Source organism: Podarcis erhardii, assembly GCF_964252035.2.
Source record: "Podarcis erhardii genome assembly, chromosome: 11".
In the NCBI taxonomy this organism is placed as follows: Eukaryota; Metazoa; Chordata; class Lepidosauria; order Squamata; family Lacertidae; genus Podarcis; species Podarcis erhardii.
The window spans coordinates 53,637,860-53,656,442 of NC_138501.1; the positions used below are offsets into that span (position 1 = coordinate 53,637,860).

The 18,583-nt window shown below is 47.0% G+C and overlaps 1 protein-coding gene across 1 annotated transcript; it reads right to left on the reverse strand.

The window, feature by feature from the left end:
• Positions 1–686: 686 nt before the first annotated feature.
• LOC309352712 (NACHT, LRR and PYD domains-containing protein 3-like) lies at positions 687–15,878 on the reverse strand. Its single transcript, XM_081881421.1, has 7 exons — positions 15,737–15,878; positions 12,572–12,871; positions 9,968–11,639; positions 8,125–8,295; positions 4,675–4,845; positions 2,992–3,162; positions 687–1,167 (listed from the first exon to the last, which is right to left on the reverse strand). The coding sequence occupies exons 2-7, from the start codon at positions 12,852–12,854 to the stop codon at positions 1,041–1,043; spliced, it is 2,595 nt and encodes an 864-aa protein (XP_081737547.1). The 5' UTR covers positions 12,855–12,871; positions 15,737–15,878; the 3' UTR covers positions 687–1,040.
• Between the last annotated feature and the right edge of the window lie 2,705 nt (positions 15,879–18,583).

Sequence of the window (18,583 nt, forward strand, 5' to 3'; positions counted from 1 at the left end):
GGAGCATTGATGGCCACCAACTTAGGTGGCTTTAAAAGAGAACCAGACAAATTAATGGAGAAGGCCATGTGCATGGCCTGGTATCAGAGGCACTATTTCTAGGGAAGATGAGTTTGGAAGAACCATAGCTGCCTCTGGGATGACCACAAGCAGGACATGAGTGCATCTACTTGGCCAGTGGTGTTGGGGGCTGTGGCATGTGTTGCCCATGCTCTGGCAACCTCTAGGCTAGATACGGCAATGCTGGCTCTGAAGACGGTTCAGCTGGTGCAGAATCCAGCTGCCAAGGTTGCTTAATGGCGCAGAACGGTTTGAGCATGTTGCTGTCAGGAGTTCAGCCTACACTCGAGTAGGACCCTGGCAGAGACACATGCCCGACTGGCATGTTCTCTCCCTCCTGGTCAATCATTCGGGAGATTCATTACCTTTCTTCAGCCCGAACATCACAGCGACCAATGCCAACATACATCGGCACACTTAGGGATCTGCAGAGTCTTCGCAGTTTGCGCAACAGACCTCAGCAACTCAGCATTTTGGCTAATCTACTTTATTTACATATAAATACACACGGAGCACTGCAACATGGCTCCCTCTCTCTCTAGCATCAGACAGCAAAGAGAAAGAACAAGGGACAATAGTCCCACTTCACGGAACACAGTAATACAAACATCCTGTCTTCACCAAAAATAAGCCACATTTGCCTCACTCGCAGGAGGCACCACACCTGATTTTGGGAAATCCAGGTCATTGGGTATCTTGGAAGGTTTTGTTTCTCGTCTGTGTAGGTCAGACATTTCAATGTCCTGCTGCTCTCCATTTAAGGCTAGAGGGGCTGTTACCTGGCAGGGTCAACAGCCACAATGAAGTACTGCTGAAGCCTTGGGCCAGTTCACACATGCATGTAAGCAGTGCAATGTTCAAGTGGCTGTCTGCAGCTCAACACCTGGTGGGTGGCAATCATCGGTGGTGCTTGGCTCTGGTTTCACACAATCTGCAAGCAATCTGCTGGTGCTTGAGTGGTAAGTCATGTGAATATCCCATTACTCGTCCCCTGGGAAGGCGGGGCAGCCGGGTGGATAATAGGAGGTCAGGATCAGCTGAGGGCGTGCAGCCTGAGCTGCCTGCAGTTTTTTCTGGGTGATGCGATTTAGGGTCCACATTGTAAGTCTGGGAGGAGGAAGGAGAAGAAAAACCGCACCATCAGAAAGGAGGCTCCTTCAAGAGGGAAAAGTTTGCTTGCAAATCTCTGTCCATGGTTGCTGCACTGAGAGGGATTACTCTGGGTCATCCACTAGGTGAAGCTTTCAGGCAACGAGGCTCATGGATGCCGAAGCTGATGCCAACTGGCTAGCTTGGCAGAGACCTGGAAGCCTTTAAGCTGATGCCAGAAACTGCAGGGAACAGTTTCCTGGGGGGGGGGCATTTTCTCTCCCCGGAGCACAGCAGAGAACTAGTTTCCTAGCGGCCTACAGTCCATCCATTCCAAGGCCTTCAGGTCCTAACCATAGCTGTCAACTTTTCCCTTTTCTTACGAGGAATCCTATTTGGAATAAGGGAATTTCCCTTTCAAAAAGGAAAACGTTGACAGCTATAGTCCTAACTCTCTCCCATAACCACTCCAGCTGTTTAGGACTTCTCTATATAGTGCTGAGGGACGCAGGTGGTGCTGTGGGTTAAACCACAGAGCCTAGGACTTGCCGATCAGAAGGTCGGCGGTTCGAATCCCTGCAATGGGGTGAGCTTGGTCCCTGCTCCTGCCAACCTAGCAGTTCAAAAGCATGTCAAAGTGCAAGTAGATACCGTATTTTTCGCCCTATAGGGCGCACTGGCCATAGGATGCACCTCGGGGGGTTTTTTGGGGGGGGAATGAATTAAAAAAAATTATTTCCCCCCCCATCCCCCAGAACAGGCTGCTATCTGCAAGCCTTGCGAGCTCGGCAGCAATTCCCTCCGGAGGGCGCCCCGTGCTTTGGGCTGCAGGCTGCTGCCCGCAAGCCTTGCGAGCCCAGCGGCAACTCCCGCCGGGCTTGCAAGGCTTGCGGATAGCTTCCTGAAGCCTGGAGAGCGAGAGGGGTCAGTGCGCACCGACCCCTCTCGCTCTCCAGGCTTCAGCGAATGCCTGCATTCACCCCATAGGACGCACACACATTTCCCTTTCATTTCTGGAGGGGAAAAAGTGCGTCCTATAGGGCGAAAAATACGGTAAATAGGTACCGCTCCAGCGGGAAGGTAAACGGCGTTTCCTTGTGCTGCTCTGGTTCGCCAGAAACGGCTTAGTCATGCTGGCCACGTGACCCGGAAGCTGTCTGCGGACAAACACCGGGTCTTCAGTGCGTTTCCCTGTCTCACAGTGCTTTGATCCACTTTAAGTGTGCAGACCTAAATTTCTAGTATGTGCTTGAAGACACCCCCCCCCCAATAATAATACTGACAACCTGGAGGCAACCAGGTGTGTCAATGATAAGAAGGGCAGGAGAGACAACTGACTTCAGTTGACATCACAAACGGAGGGGGAAATTTAGAGAACTTAAGATTGTCCTTTTGAGCATGAATGACTATGAACTCTAAATGTGAAGGTACCCCTGACTTTTAGGTCCAGTCGTGGACAACTCTGGGGTTGCACGCTCATCTCGCTCTATAGGCCGAGGGAGCCGGTGTTTGTCCACAGACAGCTTCTGGGTCATTTGGCCGGCATGACTAAGCCGCTTTTGGTGAACCAGAGCAGCACACGGAAACGCCGTTTCCCTTCCCACCGGAGTGGTACCTATTTATCTACTTGCACTTTGATGTGCTTTCGAACTGCTAGGTTGGCAGGAGCAGGGACCGAGCAATGGGAGCTCACCCTGTCATGGGGATTCGAACCGCCAACCTTCTGATCGGCAAGTCCTAGGCTCTGTGGTTTAGACCACAGCTCCACCTGTATCCCTTATGAACTCTAAACAACATGCACAAAAGCTGAAGATGGGAGAGATCAGGCAGGGCAATACTTACGCCAGCCTCTGGAGTCTGCAGTGCTGCTTTGCCAGTGAGGCACACAGGTGCCTGACGCCCTCATCTCCCAAGCTGTTCCCTCCTAAGCCCAGCTCCACCAGGCTCTCATGGGATTGCAGCACAGAGGCCAGATCCTCACACGCCCTGGCTGTGAGACCGCAAAGGTGCAACCTGCAAAGGAAGATGAAGGGGATTTGCGACACCTGGAAAGATGAAACTGAATGAAGCGAAAATATGTCCCACAGGCAAAATAACAAACTGGGACCTGAACGTCCCAAATGCCACACACAAAAAGAGTTTGGTTTGGTTCTATTTCGGCTGATCTTTTTCAAATGTATACATGAAGGTTATGCCCATTTTAATTTATTCAAATAGCTCAGTTGCTAGGGCATGAGACTTAATCGTGGGTTTGAGCCCCAGGCTGGGTAAACGATTCCTGCATTGCAGGGGGCTAGATCAGGCACGCCCAACACGTTGATCGCGATCGACCTGTCAGTCACAGGATTGGTTTTGGTCAATCAATTGATTGATCAATCTATCTATCAAGAGAAGCCCAGCACACTCTAAATGGCTCCTCAGAGAGAGAAAGGGCTGGTTTAGGGAGAGAGAGAGAGAGAGAGAGAGAGAGAGAGAGAGAGAGAGAGAGAAGCCGGGTGCTCCAACTGGCTTCTCAGATCTGTGTAAATTAATATAAAAATATACAGTGGTACCTCAGGTTACATACGCTTCAGGTTATAGACTCCGCTATCCCAGAAATAGTGCTTCAGGTTAAGAACTTTGCTTCAGGATAAGAACAGAAATCATGCTCTAGTGGCGTCGCAGCAGCAGGAGGCCCCATTAGCTAAAGTGGTGCTTCAGGTTAAGAACAGTTTCAGGTTAAGAACGGACCTCCGGAACGAATTAAGTACTTAACCTGAGGTACCACTGTAGTTTCTTTTCTCACTTGTTTAGTTACTTGTCCATCCAGTAACTATTTGGATCTGTCATGATTATTTCCAAACAAAACTACTGTATCTGTGAAATAAATATCCCTTAATTAATTAAGTTAACTGATTAAACAAACTTAAATGACTTTGGAGGGGTGGGAGAAAGGAACACTTGCTGAATAATGAGAATGGGAGAGTGTGGTAGATCACTGCCAGTTTTTGATACTGGGTATCCTACTTGAAGTTGGACTTGCCTGCGCTAGATGGTCCTTGTGGTCCCTTAGGTAAAGGGACCCCTGGCCGTTAGGTCCAGTCGCAGACGACTGGGGTTGCACCGCTCATCTCACTTTACTGGCCGGGGGAGCCAGCCTACAGCTTCTGGATCATGTGGTCAGCAGGACTAAGCCGCTTCTGGCAAACCAGAGCAGTACACGGAAACACCGTTTACCTTCCCGTCAGAGCAGTACCTATTTATCTACTTGCACTTTGACATGCTTTCGAACTGCTAGGTCGGCAGGAGCAGGGACCGAGCAATGGGAGCTCACCCCGTCGTGGCGGCTCGAACTGCCGACCTTCTGATCCGCAAGCCCTTGGCTCTGTGGTTTAGACCACAGCGCCACCCACGTCCCTTGTGGTCCCTTACAATTCTATGAAATTTGTTACGTGCGGATAGGATTTTTGCAGGGCACTGTTGTGGAACGGCAAGAAGAGCAAGAAGAGGTGGGGGAATTAGCAGGATGATGAAGAAGCCACTTACGTGAGTCTTTGCAACCTGGACTTTGGGTGCTTCAGCCCGTCGCACAGCTTCCTGATCCCCTCATCGCCCAGGTTGTTCTCTCCCAGATCCAGCTCAGAGAGAGACGGCTTGGATGCCAGGACCTCTGAAAGGGGCTCACATGCGCCAGCCGTCAAGTTGCAGCAATGTAGCCTGCAGGAGATGGAGGTGGAAATGAGCTCCAGAAAGGGGCTTTGCAGCTGGGATAGGCGCTCATAGCGCCAGGCTGGGATGTGACCGTAACCTTTTCCTCCCATCGTTCAGGAAGCACAAAGCTAATGAGAGGCTTGTGGGTCTCATGGTATGTGATCTCCTCTACCCCGAATACCCATGAGGGAGTTTTGGATATTGGCATCGAGTCTCATGAAGATGGCCAGCCACATGCCGCAGATAAATTCACAGGCAGCCATGTGATGTTGACATCCACATAACCACTGAAATTGTTTCTACATATGAAAGTGTTTCGGATGGGTTTTTTCAAATAACAAATGATCATGGTTTTCATAAACGAAATGGTGTCATTGTTTTTATTGCTGGTTGTTTCTGTTGTGAAATTGCTTTGAGATATTTTATGGGGAGCAATTCATAGACGGAATAAAATAAATGAAATAAGATTAACAGCGGGATGTGGATATCTCCGTCACAGGGCTACTTCCCCAACATCTGGTAGCCAGAGACATACTGTTTGCAGCAGCAGATGCTGCAATTTTGGTGATCAGAGCGATGCGCTCGTGAAAGCTACAAGTGGTTATGATCATTTGCTGTGAACAGAGGATTCCCCAGCCCAAATTTCACTTCCAAGTGTGAATTTACTGAGTATCTTGGCAGAAACTGAACTCAGTCTCTTCACCTATAATATGGGGCTAATCATACCAAGCTCCCTGTCAGGGAATGGTCTGAAGACGAGGACTGGGGAATACATTCCATGGCAGACCAGCTTCTATCTGATGGAGAGCTGGTGGGGAAATAGTCACCCCCCCTTGTCCGTCCCCCCCTTGTTCAGAAGCAGAGAAAGAGACAGGAGCTGAACAGCTTGGGGAGGAGTTACCCAGTTACAAGATAATGACAACAGAACCGGAAGGGAGGGGGCAGATAGTGGTCTTGTTCTATTTTGTTAATTTTTGAGGAGGTTTGTTTTTTTAAGGAATGCTTTCTCTTTTATGCAAGCTCCTCTGGTGACCACTTTCATTGCGTCCCATAGGAGGGGGGTTGTTATATTGTCTACATCATTTTCCTTGAGGTAGTTTTGTAGAGTTTTTGTGAGACTCTCTCTAATTTGTTTGTTTGTAGTTAGGATGGGGCTGAAGGAAGGGCTTGTGTTCCCTCTCCTATTTTAACGGTGACTTCTACTGGGGCGTGATCTGTGGTTTTAATGTTACCTATGTTTGTTGATTCCGCTAAGGGGATAGGGGGCAGATAGTTGAGACGTCATTTGAGACTGTGGAGGACCCCCCATCCCCTCGGACTTGGAGGTCCGAACGTATCAGAGAGCAAAGGAGTCAGAGGGAGGGAGGAACGACCCGTTGGTGCCTAAAAATGCTGCGGAAGTTGGAAGGAAGATTAGACAAGCCAACTGCCCTCCTTGCAGAAAGCTGTGCATTTCTGCTTGCAACATGATGCTGTAATAAAAGTGCATAAACTTCCTCCAATCTAAAGTTACAATACTAATTATACTATGTAAGTGAGAGCTGGACCATAAAGAAAGCTGATCGCCGAAAAATTGCTGCTTTTGAATTCTGGTGCTGGAGGAAACTCTAGAGAGTCCCATGGACTGCAAGAAGATCAAACCTCTCCATTCTGAAGGAAATCAGCCCTGAGTGCTCACTGGAAGGACAGATCCTGAAGCTGAGGCTCCAAGACTTTGGCCACCTCATGAGAAGAGAAGACTCCCTGGAAAAGACCCTGATGCTGGGAAAGATGGAGGGCACAAGGAGAAGGGGACGACAGAGGACGAGATGGTGGGACAGTGTTCTCGAAGCTACCAGCATGAGTTTGACCAAACTGCGGGAGGCAGTGGAAGACAGGAGTGCCTGGCGTGCTCTGGTCCAGGGGGTCACGAAGAGTCAGACACTACTAAACAACAACAACAACATGGTCTTTCCTTCATTACATATTTATTAGGCAAGGAAACAAAGGACTTTCTAAGCAGCCCCTCTGCACGTGATCTCTTTGCATTCCTTTCTACCTAAGGGGGTTAGGACATTTGAAGGTACATCTCAGAACAGCAAGGCATGTCTCCTTTTCAAATGCAGACGCTTAGGAATGTGTTTGCAACCTTGGGAGTAAAGCTGCTCCTAGCACAAGATAAGGCACAAGGCCTCTAGCCTGGCTAGTTAGCTGAGCTTATAGGTCTCTATGTGCATCAAAAGGACTATAAATCTATCAACTGTTCACTAATTGTTATCTGTGAAGCTACTGAAGTGAGGGTAGGACTCTCCACACCTGCCACTCCCATGTGGAGTGGTTCTAAGGATATGGAAATGGTGTGATGTGGTTTGAGTGTTGGTGCTGACCTTTAAAGCCCTAAATGCCCAGTATACCTGAAGGAGCATCTCCACCCCCATCGTTCAGCCCGGACACTGAGGTCCAGATCCAAGGGCCTTCTGGCGGTTCCCTCATTGCGAGAAGTGAGGTTACAGGGAACCAGGCAAAGGGCCTTCTTCGTGGTGGCGCCTGCCCTGTCGAACGCCCTCCCAGCAGATGTCAAGGCAATAAACAACTGTTTTACTTTTAAAAGACACCTGAAGGTGGCCCTGTTTGGGGAAATTTTTAATGTCTGATGCTGTATTGTTTTTAATATTCAGTTGGAAGCTGCCCAGAATGTCTGGGGAGACCTAGCCAGATGGGCAGGGTATAAATAATAAATTATTATTATTAAATTATTATTGAGCACCTGCTAGATCTGTATCCCATGTATTTATAATACCACATGTTGCTGTTTAGTCATGTCCGACTCTTCGTGACCCCATGGACCAGAGCACGCCAGGTTACACATGTTACATACATGTTACACACCCATATATACAAACACCATATATGTGTGTGTGTGTGTGTGTGTGTATACACACACACACACACACACACACACACACACAAAGAGCCATATATACAAAGAGCCACCACAAGATCCTGTGGCAATGAGTTCCATAGGACACACTGTAAGAGTGAGCACTTCCTTCTTGTTATTGCGGGTGAGGCAGGCAGAGGCACTGCAAAAACGTTCATGCCTCTGCCTTTTACGTTCATTGTTACCAGGCAGAGGAGGTGCAACGATGGCCGCCACGTTGGCTTTAAAAGGGAATGAAATAAATTCATAAAGCGTAAGGCTACCCATGGCTACTAGGAATGATGCTATGTGCTGCCTCCAGCATCAAAGGTAGGGCGTTTCTGGGGTGTCTCTATTTTAATGCTGGAGAAGAGGGAGACACGTACCGAAGACTCCGTAGTTGACAGTGTGGATCGAGAAGCCCCTGGCATAAGTGGATCACGCCCAAATCACCCAGTGGATTTTCACCCAGATCCAGACCGGTCAGACATTGATTAGCCACCACAACAGAGGAAAGATCTTGGCCTGCAGCAAATAGGAGCCCACAGCGGTTCAGCCTGGAGAAAACCGAAAGCAGGAGGATTAGGACAAAGGGCAAACGGTATCAGTATACAACTGTAAAATGTTCCCATTTAGTGATCCACAAATCAATATAAACCTTTGGAAGCTGTCTTTGGTTTTCTGGTTTGATGGAGCAGGGAGCCTTCTCTCCATGCAAGGGCCAGCCATAGAATCATATGTTTGTAGAGTTGGAAGGGACCCAGGGAACCATCTAGCCGAGCCCCCTGCGATGCAAAAATATGCACCTGTCCCATACAGGGATTGAACCTGCAACCTTGGCGTTATCAGCACCACGCTCTAACCAACTGAGCTATCCAGTCATGGTTCATTTGTGAGGGGGAAAGGCTGCTAACAAAAACCACAAGCCCCATCTCTGACTTCCTGCAACTTCAGCCAAAATAGTGGCCCACTGCAGCCTTGTAAAACAGTAGCCATTGCTTCCCGTCTCCCAAGCTTCTGCCACCTGAAGCAGTTGCCTCACTCTGCTCACTGGTAGGACCATCCTTCTAATTTGAGCCCTGGGGGGCTAAACTCACTGAGCCACAAGGTGAGCGCCTGTTCTGGACAGAGGGCCACCCTACTTAAGTCCCATTGACCCAACAAGGATCCTTGGTGGGTCTGAAATCTGTTATGATTAAATGGTCACAAGACGTTGGACATAATATTATGATGGCTGACTGGGAACAGTTATGGACCACAGGTATGAAATTCACGGCATGTAATGCCTTAAGAGAGAATATAATGAAAATGATATACAGGTGGTACATGACACCAGTCAAGCTTGCAAAAATCTATCATCTGCCCGATAATAAATGCTGGAAATGTAAAGAGACCGAAGGTACATTCTTTCACCTTTGGTGGACGTGCCCAAGGATTAAGACCTTCTGGGAGATGATCTATAATGAAATGAAAAAGGTATTTAAATATACCTTTCTGAGGAAACCAGAGGCCTTTCTCCTGGGCATGGTCGGCCAATTGGTGCCAAAGAAGGACAAAACTTTTTTTATGTATGCTACAACAGCAGCAAGAATACTTATTGCAAAGTATTGGAAGACACAAGATTTACCCACCCAGGAAGAATGGCAGATGAAGGTGATGGACTATATGGAACTGGCGGAAATGACTGGCAGAATCCGAGACCAGGGAGAAGAGTCGGTGGAGGAAGATTGGAAGAAATTTAAGGACTATCTACAGAAACACTGTAAAATTAATATCTGTTAGAAGGATGTTGGAATAATATTATATGATTTTAGCAGGAATGATATAAAGGTTTTGGGAATAACTGACTGTTAATTGGTGAAAGGAGGAAAAGTAAAATTACATTATATTAAGACAATTTACAGGACAAAAATTTTAAAAGAGGGAAAGGATTTCCTGAAATGGATAATTGACCTAGAATACAAAAAAGGGAGGTGTGAGGAGGTCAAGGAAACAAGCTAATGAAAGAATAGAAAGGAGGTCTGATGCATTTTCTTTTTTGCGTTTTTGTTTTTGTTTAATGGGTTTTATTTTTCTGGTTTTTTCTTCTTTTTATATTGTGGTGTGTTGTTTTGTTTTAGTTTAATGTGGTATGTTTATTTTTTCTTTCTGTAATTGTTGAAACTTTAATAAATATTATTTTAAAAAAAACAACCAAGGATCCTTGGTGGGTCTTTCAGATGCACTTACTGGATCTCCGAGGGCTTCAGCAGTCCTGGCAAGAGCTGGCGGAATGCTGTGGGCCCCAACTCATAGCCAGAGAGCCGAAGCGAGCAGAGAGAGGGAGAAGCTGTTAGGCAAAACGAAAGAGCAGCAAAATCCAGCTTGGAGAAGAGCAAGTCTCGGAGGTCCAAGTCATGGATGTGCCTCAGGATGCTCTCGGCAAACTGGGGGTCCTCCGTCTCGTAGACGCAGTGGCAGAGCTCCAGGAGTTGCTCCCCTCTCCCAAAGGACTGACGTGTTGCTTCCTGGTCCACCCATCTCAGCATCTCCTGCCAGAGCCTGGTCCTGGACATCTTGCAGCCCCATGCTTCTTGCAGGAGGTCCATCCTCTTTGCGTTGGAGAGGCCAAAGAGGAAACGCACCAGCGTGAAAGAGTTGCCTCTGCACTCTTTCTTGTTTCCCAGTCCCTCGTTCAGGATCCTGAATGATGAGTCCCCATCTGTGTCCAGCAGGTAGAACAAGGCTGCAAATAACTCCTGGAAACTTAAGTGAACAAAGCTGTAAGTTATTGCCGCATGGACATCTTTCCGGAGGACAGAAAGGGTTTCTGAGTCGGGACAGCCAACAGAATGTTCTTTCAGCTCTTCTTCGCCAAAGCTCACCTTCTTATGGAGCACACCATCCTTGGCTAAGGAGCAGAGACCTTTCAAGTTGCTCAGCTTTGGGTTGCAACCCAAGAAGCAGATGAGGAGCTGCAGGTGGATTTCTGTAACGGTCGCAGTCTCCGGGATAGCATTAAGGAGGTCCTTTTGGGGTTTCCGCCTGAAGGTGGTGCAGAAAATACAGCACAGAGCAGGGAGGAAGCATAAGCTGAACAGAGTTTCATTCCTTCTCACGATTTCAAAGGCACGAGTGGCGTCTTCCTTGGCCTCAAAGAAGCGTTGGAAATATTCCTCCCTCTGAGCCGGTCGAAATCCCAATACTTCCACGAACCACGGAGACCTCAAACATGGCAGTAGGGCCCCCAAAGCCATGGGCCTCGTGGCCACAATGAGATGGCACTTGGGAAGGAGCCTCCTCCTGAGTAGACTCATCACCAAAGACACGGCGGCCTGCTTTTTGTGGAGGTCGCTGCACGTAACGTCACCTGGAAGCCTGCTGGCCTCCAGCTCATCAAAGCCATCGATGAGGATGAGGATGCTGTCTTGGTTCATGAAGACATCCTCTGCTAGGAAAGTTCCTGGAGGGCAGCTGCTGAGTACCAGCTCAGCTACAGTCATGGGTCCCTTGCCATAGTTCACTGCTTTGCAGGAGATGTAAAAGACATGCTCGAACCTCTCCTGCCAGAACTTGCCAGATGCCCAGTCCAGCATTATCTTCCGCAGGGCTGTGGTCTTCCCCACCCCAGCGGGTCCAAGCAGCACAACGGTTCTGGAGCTTTCTCCCTGAGCGTCTGGACCAAACAAATTCTCCATGCTGACTTCTTCCGGCCTGTCTCCTTGGTGAACCTCCAACTCTCGTTGCTTCCTCTCCATGGCTGCAACCTCCTGGGTTCCTTGTTGAGGATCCCGTTTCCTGCAGAAGAGCAACTCTGTGTATCTTTGGGGGAGGCTCACCACTTGGCCGGAAGAAGGGGAGTCACATTCAGGAAAGCCCCCGAAGCTCTCTTGGATACAGCTTTTATATTTCTTCCTGCAATCTAATGTAATCACACAATGAGAGCAGTGTCAGGGGAGGGGCCACAGCATGGGGAAATATGTTGTTTTATTAGCAAGTGCCATCTTTTTCTATTGATTGATTGATTGGTTTTCACATATTACATTACAATACAGATGTATCAAAGCCAACACCATTTCCTCCCCATCCCCCCGTACATTTACATTTATATTTCCTCAATCCATCGTATTATTCTTTTTTCCTTCCTCCCACTTGCCTCCGCCCCCCACTCAATTTCCTCCACATTATACAATTTACAATAACCTTTGCATTCTACAGTCTTCTCAAATCATCTATATGTTCTTATTATCTTTCCTTGCTAATTTTTCTTCCATCCAGTACTTCACATTTTAAACTAGGCATATTAGCGTGTCTCTTTTTTTTTGAGCAATATTTTGCCATATAGTCATCAAAACATTTCCATTCCTTTTTAAATTTTTGATTCGACTGGTTTCTTATTACAGCAGTTAATTTTGGCAAAATTAAATGTTCATTTAGTTTACAAATCCATTCCTCCTTTGTGGGTATAGTTTGTGACTTCCACCTAGCAGCAATCACTATTCTAGCGACTGTACTTGCATATAGAAAAATCCCCACCCCCGTGGTATCTCTTCATCTATCAATCCAAGGGGATATGTCTCTGATTTCTTTGTTATTGATATTTTCAACATCTTCTTTAGTTCTTCATGTACTACTACCCAAAATTTCTTAATTTCCTAACACCTCCACCACATATGTATTGTTGTTCCTATTTCTCCACCCTTTCTCTATTTCTGTCTATAAGATGCTTCCATGTATAAGACCCCCCCCTATTTGGGGGGGGGGCTCAATTTTAATAAAATGAGGGGAGATGGCCCAAAGTTGTTGAACTTTTCACCCCATGCAACCTTAGTAAGCAGAGTGCAAGTCTCTTACCGTTCCGTTTCCATTTCTGGAGCCTGGTGGCCGAATCCCGCAAGCTGACCGCCTTGAGGACGGCCACGGCCACCTCCCAGGCCCCATCCTGGCCATAGGCATCTAAGAGGAGCCAGACAGTATCCACTGTGTCTGCGCTTTCCAGCTTGTTCCGGGGGATTTTGGCTCTGCCCTCCATCTTCAGGAAGCACAGCTTGTTCTTGAACCTCTTGAAGTTCTCTTCGGAGAGGTTGTCCAGGGCAAAGAGGAGGGCATCTTCCAGGGGTTCTCCTGAATCTTCCATTTCAAGTCAAGAGGTGTCTGTAAATGGGAAGCGCAGGGGGGGGGGGGAGAGACTGAGTTAGACTGACTCTGTTCCTGGGCTTGCTATCTCATTGCACACACACAAAAAGCAAAAACCTGATCCAGCTGGCAACTTTCGTTTTTTCATTCTGCTAATCATCAACTAAAGGAACAGGCCATCGTTAAACATTAAAATAGCCACAAAAGGCTCCCGTAATGTAACTAAGAACCGAGACCCAACACTGAACAAAGTATTAAAAAGGCTTTATCAATTAGCTCTTGAAGTTTCAGCTATATTTAACTTATTTATTCTTTTATTACATCTCTATCCTGCCTTTCCTGTGGAGTAACAAATTTAAGGTCATATATATATATATATATATATATATATATATATATATATATAATGTTCATAACCGCATGTATAAACCATATGTCTGAAACCCCACAGAAAAAGTCCTGAAACCATTTTGTCCCTCCCAAATTGACCTCAAATATTTCTCTGCAATGTCGAAGGAAAATGGAAAAGCCTCCCCATTGTCTTTTTGTTCACAAATCCTGTCTTAAGGTTACAGATAGGTAGCCGTGTTGGTCTGCCATAGTCAAAACAAAACAAATTCCTTCCAGTAGCACCTTAAAGACCAACTAAGTCAGTTCTTGGTATGAGCTTTCGTGTGCATGTATCTGAAGAAGTGTGCATGCACACGAAAGCTCATACCAAGAACTGACTTAGTTGGTCTTTAAGGTGCTACTGGAAGGAATTTGTTTTGTCCTGTCTTAAGGGTATGTCTGTGTATGAATAGGGTGAGCCTGTGACCTGGCTCAGGAACTAAGTACTTGTCATTACAAAAGACTGGCCAGGCTCCCCAGGCAATCCAATCAAGTGACCATTAAACAGGTAACCTGGCAGACAGGAGGTAAACAACCCACTCAGATTTCTGTTGTGTTATTTTCTCTGACCGATGGAGAACCTACAAAGGACTCTATAAGGGCTCTTGTGTCCCCTTTCTGTGATGTAGGTATGATGTTTCTGGGGGTGGTCTTGGACTCCAGGGCGGGCAATTCAAAATGTCTATATTAAGGGTGGGCACACCTTGGTTCTGGGTCTTCCTCCTTTCCTGCGTGTGAGGGGAGCACCCTGTTGCAACAGATCAATAAAGATCAGGCTTATGAGCTGCTTTGCTTCTCAATATTCTCTGGTTGGCCTTGTGTTATTTTCTCTGACCGATGGAGAACCTACAAAGGACTCTATAAGGGCTCTTGTGTCCCCCACAGTGGAATAAGGGCAGATTTTTGTTTATTACACCTACAAGGAGCTGAAGGTACATGCACGGGTCTCTACCCCCCTTTATTTACCCTCCCTAAATTTTGTGAAGTAGGTCAGGATGAAAGGAGGTGAATGGCCTAAGATCACCCCCGGGCTTAATGGATGAGTGGGCATTTGAACCCATATCCACCAGGCCCTTGATTCCTTACCACATATTAAAACCACCTGTGTAAAGTTCTTAAGAAAATATATAATTTGTTGCCTTCAGAAAATAATTTCAGCCCCCTGTTTATGTGAGCAGATGATGCAATTAACAGAGATCTCTGCAGGCTGTTTTGGGTTTTGAGTAAGTATCTGCAGGCTTATATGCAACCTGTATGAAATTAAGTTTAGTTTGTTTTTAAATGTTGGATATTCATGCGATGTCTGGTCTTTGTTTTTATAGCTCCCAAAGCAGGCCTTTAAATAACAGTTGGACAAAATGTGTAAGGCTGTTTTGAAAATGAAATTTGTTTTTCTTTACGATTTAGTGTCATAATAAAATCCATGAGAGGGTTGGGCTTAGAGGAAAACACCAATAAAAAGAAATGTATTCAAACCCAGTTACAATGTATTTATAGGTCAGTATGTGGGCTTGTTCCATTTTTAAAAAGGCATCTGATTCCAGAACTTTAAAGATCTGTGTTTTCTGGTATGTTTTGTATGAAATTGTTTCAGCTGAGCTGTTTTTCTGATCACCACCAATTGTGAAAATGGCAAAGCGGTGAAAAACGGCTGCCTGAGACCATCTTATTTTTATATGATATATATTTCTAGAACCTGAAACCACATGTAAAAACACCAGGCAAGCCCCACAAATAACCCAGAGAGGCATTTTAAATAAAAGGGCACATTCTACTTATGTAAAAACACACTGATTCCCGGACCGTCCGCAGACCGGATTTAGGTGGCGATTGGGCCGGATCCGGCCCCCGGGCCTTAGTTTGCCTATCCATGGTCTAAAGGCTCTGAGGACTGAAGCTCCCTTGAGACAAGAAAGGCACTTGTGATGGAGGAAGGTTTCGCCTCACTGATGGCGCTGGATCCCACAATTCACTGGCCCCATCCCCCAAGTCATCTCCCCCTACCTCTGCTCACACCTCCCCACTCGCTCCTCAGGCTCCTTGATACCTTGAAATCATCACCTCCTTTCCCCCACAGAAGCATCGCAGCGCAAAAACATGTGGCTTCTTTCCGAGGCTAAACGGGGATTTCCCCTTAAAACAACTCTGCATTCCTGCATTCTCGTCGTTCCTCTTCTCTGCGCACTCTCTCTTCTGCCGTTATGAGCCTTCCCAAAATATTTGCCCGGTCCAAAATGAGAAGTGCACTTGCCCACGGTTCACATGGCACGGCACACTCCTTGCTCAAGCCTCGCTAAGGTGAATGGGAGTTGCACACCTCTGGATGAAGGTTGAGCAGGGGAAAAATAACCTCCTGTCGCAGAGATCAGATCCTTCGCCTCCTATGCCACCCTTAGCAGCACCCAAATCCACTGACTGATGAGTCACCTTTATGCAATACCATTAATAAGAATGCCAGCCCGTCTCTTGCGGTTAAAAAAAGACCACACTGACCTTGTTTTTTGAGGAAGGAAGGCCACACAGAGTTTTAACAATGCACAGCGATGGAAGTTCCTCATGGAGCTCAGAACAGACTGTCTGGCAGCTCTCACAGGACGAAGCGAAAGCAAAATCCAGCCCTCCACTCCCCCTCCATGGCCCCAAGCTCTGGCAGCATCGCTTATGATGCTTGCTGCAGAAATGCCCACATGCAACCCTTTCCCCTCCTCTGTCAGCAACGCCCCAATGTTTTTCCTTGGAGTTTTTTAAGGTTGGATAGCCATCCATCACGCAGGATATAGCTGAGATTCCTGAATTGCAGCGGGTTGGACTAGAGTGTCAGTACGCCTTTCAACCAATGTGCAGTGACTGGGCTCAATAACTGGTTCTGCTCCGAATGGGCTAGGCGACTGGAGCACTTTCAGAGACTTTCCAATCCTGGAAAGCAGGTCCCAGTGCACTGGACTCACAACTGTGCATTGTGAGCACCAGACTCAGTGGAGTATATGTAATGCACAAGCTAGCCGTGAAGCATAACTTCTTTTATTTCTAATAGCTGCTACAAGCTAAAGAACTAATGGCTTGCATGAGTGTTACAGCTCCCACTCAGCCATCTAGTCACTACATAGATAAGACTCTCTCCACACACACAGAGTCAGGAGCGGAAGAATATAAGAACAGTATGCGCCCCCTCCTTTCTCAAAACATCAGATCAGGAGATTCTCGCAATGGGAGGGGGTGAAAATATCAACATAGAGGACCTTCGGGGTCCCTCTCAACCCAACAATTCTAGGATTCTATGCAATGTTCCTATGAGGGGAAGTTGCAGCGTTTAGGATGGTTTAATTTAGAGGAAAGGCAAGGAAGGGGAGACGTGATAGAAGTTTCCAAAAGGATGCATGTCCTGGAGAAAGTCGGGAGGAGCCGATAACACAGCAGAACCAGGGAGCTGTGTTTTATTCTAAGCGTCTTTAGCGGCAGAATAAGAATACCGTCATAAGAACGGCATATTCCAATTGTTGGAAAATCCCATCCCAATCCCTAGATGCCCCATCAGAATCACAATTTTATTTGGAAAACAGCAACATTAAGAAAAAAACAATGCAATGAACAGCGCTTGAACCAACAATAAAATTACATTCAAAAAATTAATACAAAACACATAACAAATCAGTAAATCAGATTAGTACAGCAGCGAGGACTGTGATGTTCCTCCACTGTTGTGAGGCAGTAATGCTTCTGAATACAGGCTGATGGGAATCATACTAGGAGAAATTGCTGTTGAGTTTGCTCCTTCCAAGACTCTGAAACCTGGGTAAGACTGACTTGGTCTTGGGCTCAGGCGCTGCCTTTCCCCCAGGAGTACATCGTAAGTAAGCAAAGTGAGGTCATAGGGCAAGTTTTTGTTTTGAAGGAAAGCTAAGCTACTAACCCTAATTGTGGCTATTGCAAGTATGAAGACTTTGGGAAGCCTCAGCTGTGAAACACTGTTGTTCTTCTCTGGTAGCTAGTTAAGGTAAAGGGACCCCTGACCATTAGGTCCAGTCGTGGCCGACTCTGGGGTTGCAGCGCTCATCTCGCTTTACTGGCTGAGGGAGCCGGCGTACAGCTTCCGGGTCTTGTGGCCAGCATGACTAAGCCGCTTCTGGCAAACCAGAGCAGCACACGGAAACACCGTTTACCTTCCTGCCGGAGCGGTACCTATTTATCTACTTGCACTTTGACGTGCTTTTGAACTGCTAGGTTGGCAGGAGCAGGGACCGAGCAACGGGAGCTCACCCTGTCGCGGGGATTCGAACTGCCGACCTTCTGATTAGCAAGTCCTAGGCTCTGTGGTTTAACCCACAGTGCCACCCACGTCCCTGTGGCAGCTAGTTAAACCGGGTTGGAAAAGAGTTGGCATCGCAGGGTGGGATGGGAAGAACTCACCTGCCCTCTCCATCTCTAGGATGCTTAAAAATTCAGGGCAGTTGAAGTTTGGCCTTTCCATTTCACCGCTAAATGCAAGAACAGAGACAAAGAAGCACCAGGCACCCACCATCTCATGTTGGATGCAGCCCCCAACTTTGCCTGCCCCATTTATTTGGACTGGTTTCAGACCCACTGCCTTTGCTGATTGAGATTAAGGGCACAAACCCTTCATGTAGGTTCAAAAAGTATCTACATGGTGCTTAGAGAATAACTTGCACCTAAGTATTAGCAAGACAAAGGAGATAGTGTTGGGACTTTTGGAGGAAGAAAGGGGAACTAGCCCAATTGTATATCGGGGGTGTGTGTGTGGAGAGAGTCTCTTCCTTTAAATTCCTGGGAGTTTACCTTAGTGAAGACCTCACTTGGAAAAACAATATAACTCAGGTGGTTAGGAAGGCCCAACAGAGACTCCAATTTCTCAGGGTCGTGCGAAAGAACTATGTTAAACAACAATTGATGACCTCCTTCTACCAGTCCATAATGGAAAGTGTCCTCTCATATTGTATCAGTCTGGTACATTAGTTTGACAGTCACGGACCGAAAGTCTTTACAGAGGGTGGTGAACACAGCACATGATATCATGGGCTGTCCCCTGAGCCCGCTAGATGACACCGCAAGGGATTGATGCCTTAGGAGAGTGCGAAAAATTCTCAGGGACGATTCACACCCAGGCCAGGACCTCTTTAATCTTCTACCCTTGGGCAGGAGGTATAGAAGTATAATCAGTCGTACCAACAGGCTTAAAAACAGTTTCTATCCATGGGCTGTTAGGCTGCTGAATGGAAAATATAGTGCAACTGACTTTTGGGGTTGGGGTTGTGCGACAAGCACACAGAGTGCAATGAGATTGAGTGTTTGTGGGGGGGGGAGGCTCGGTTAACTTCATTGTAC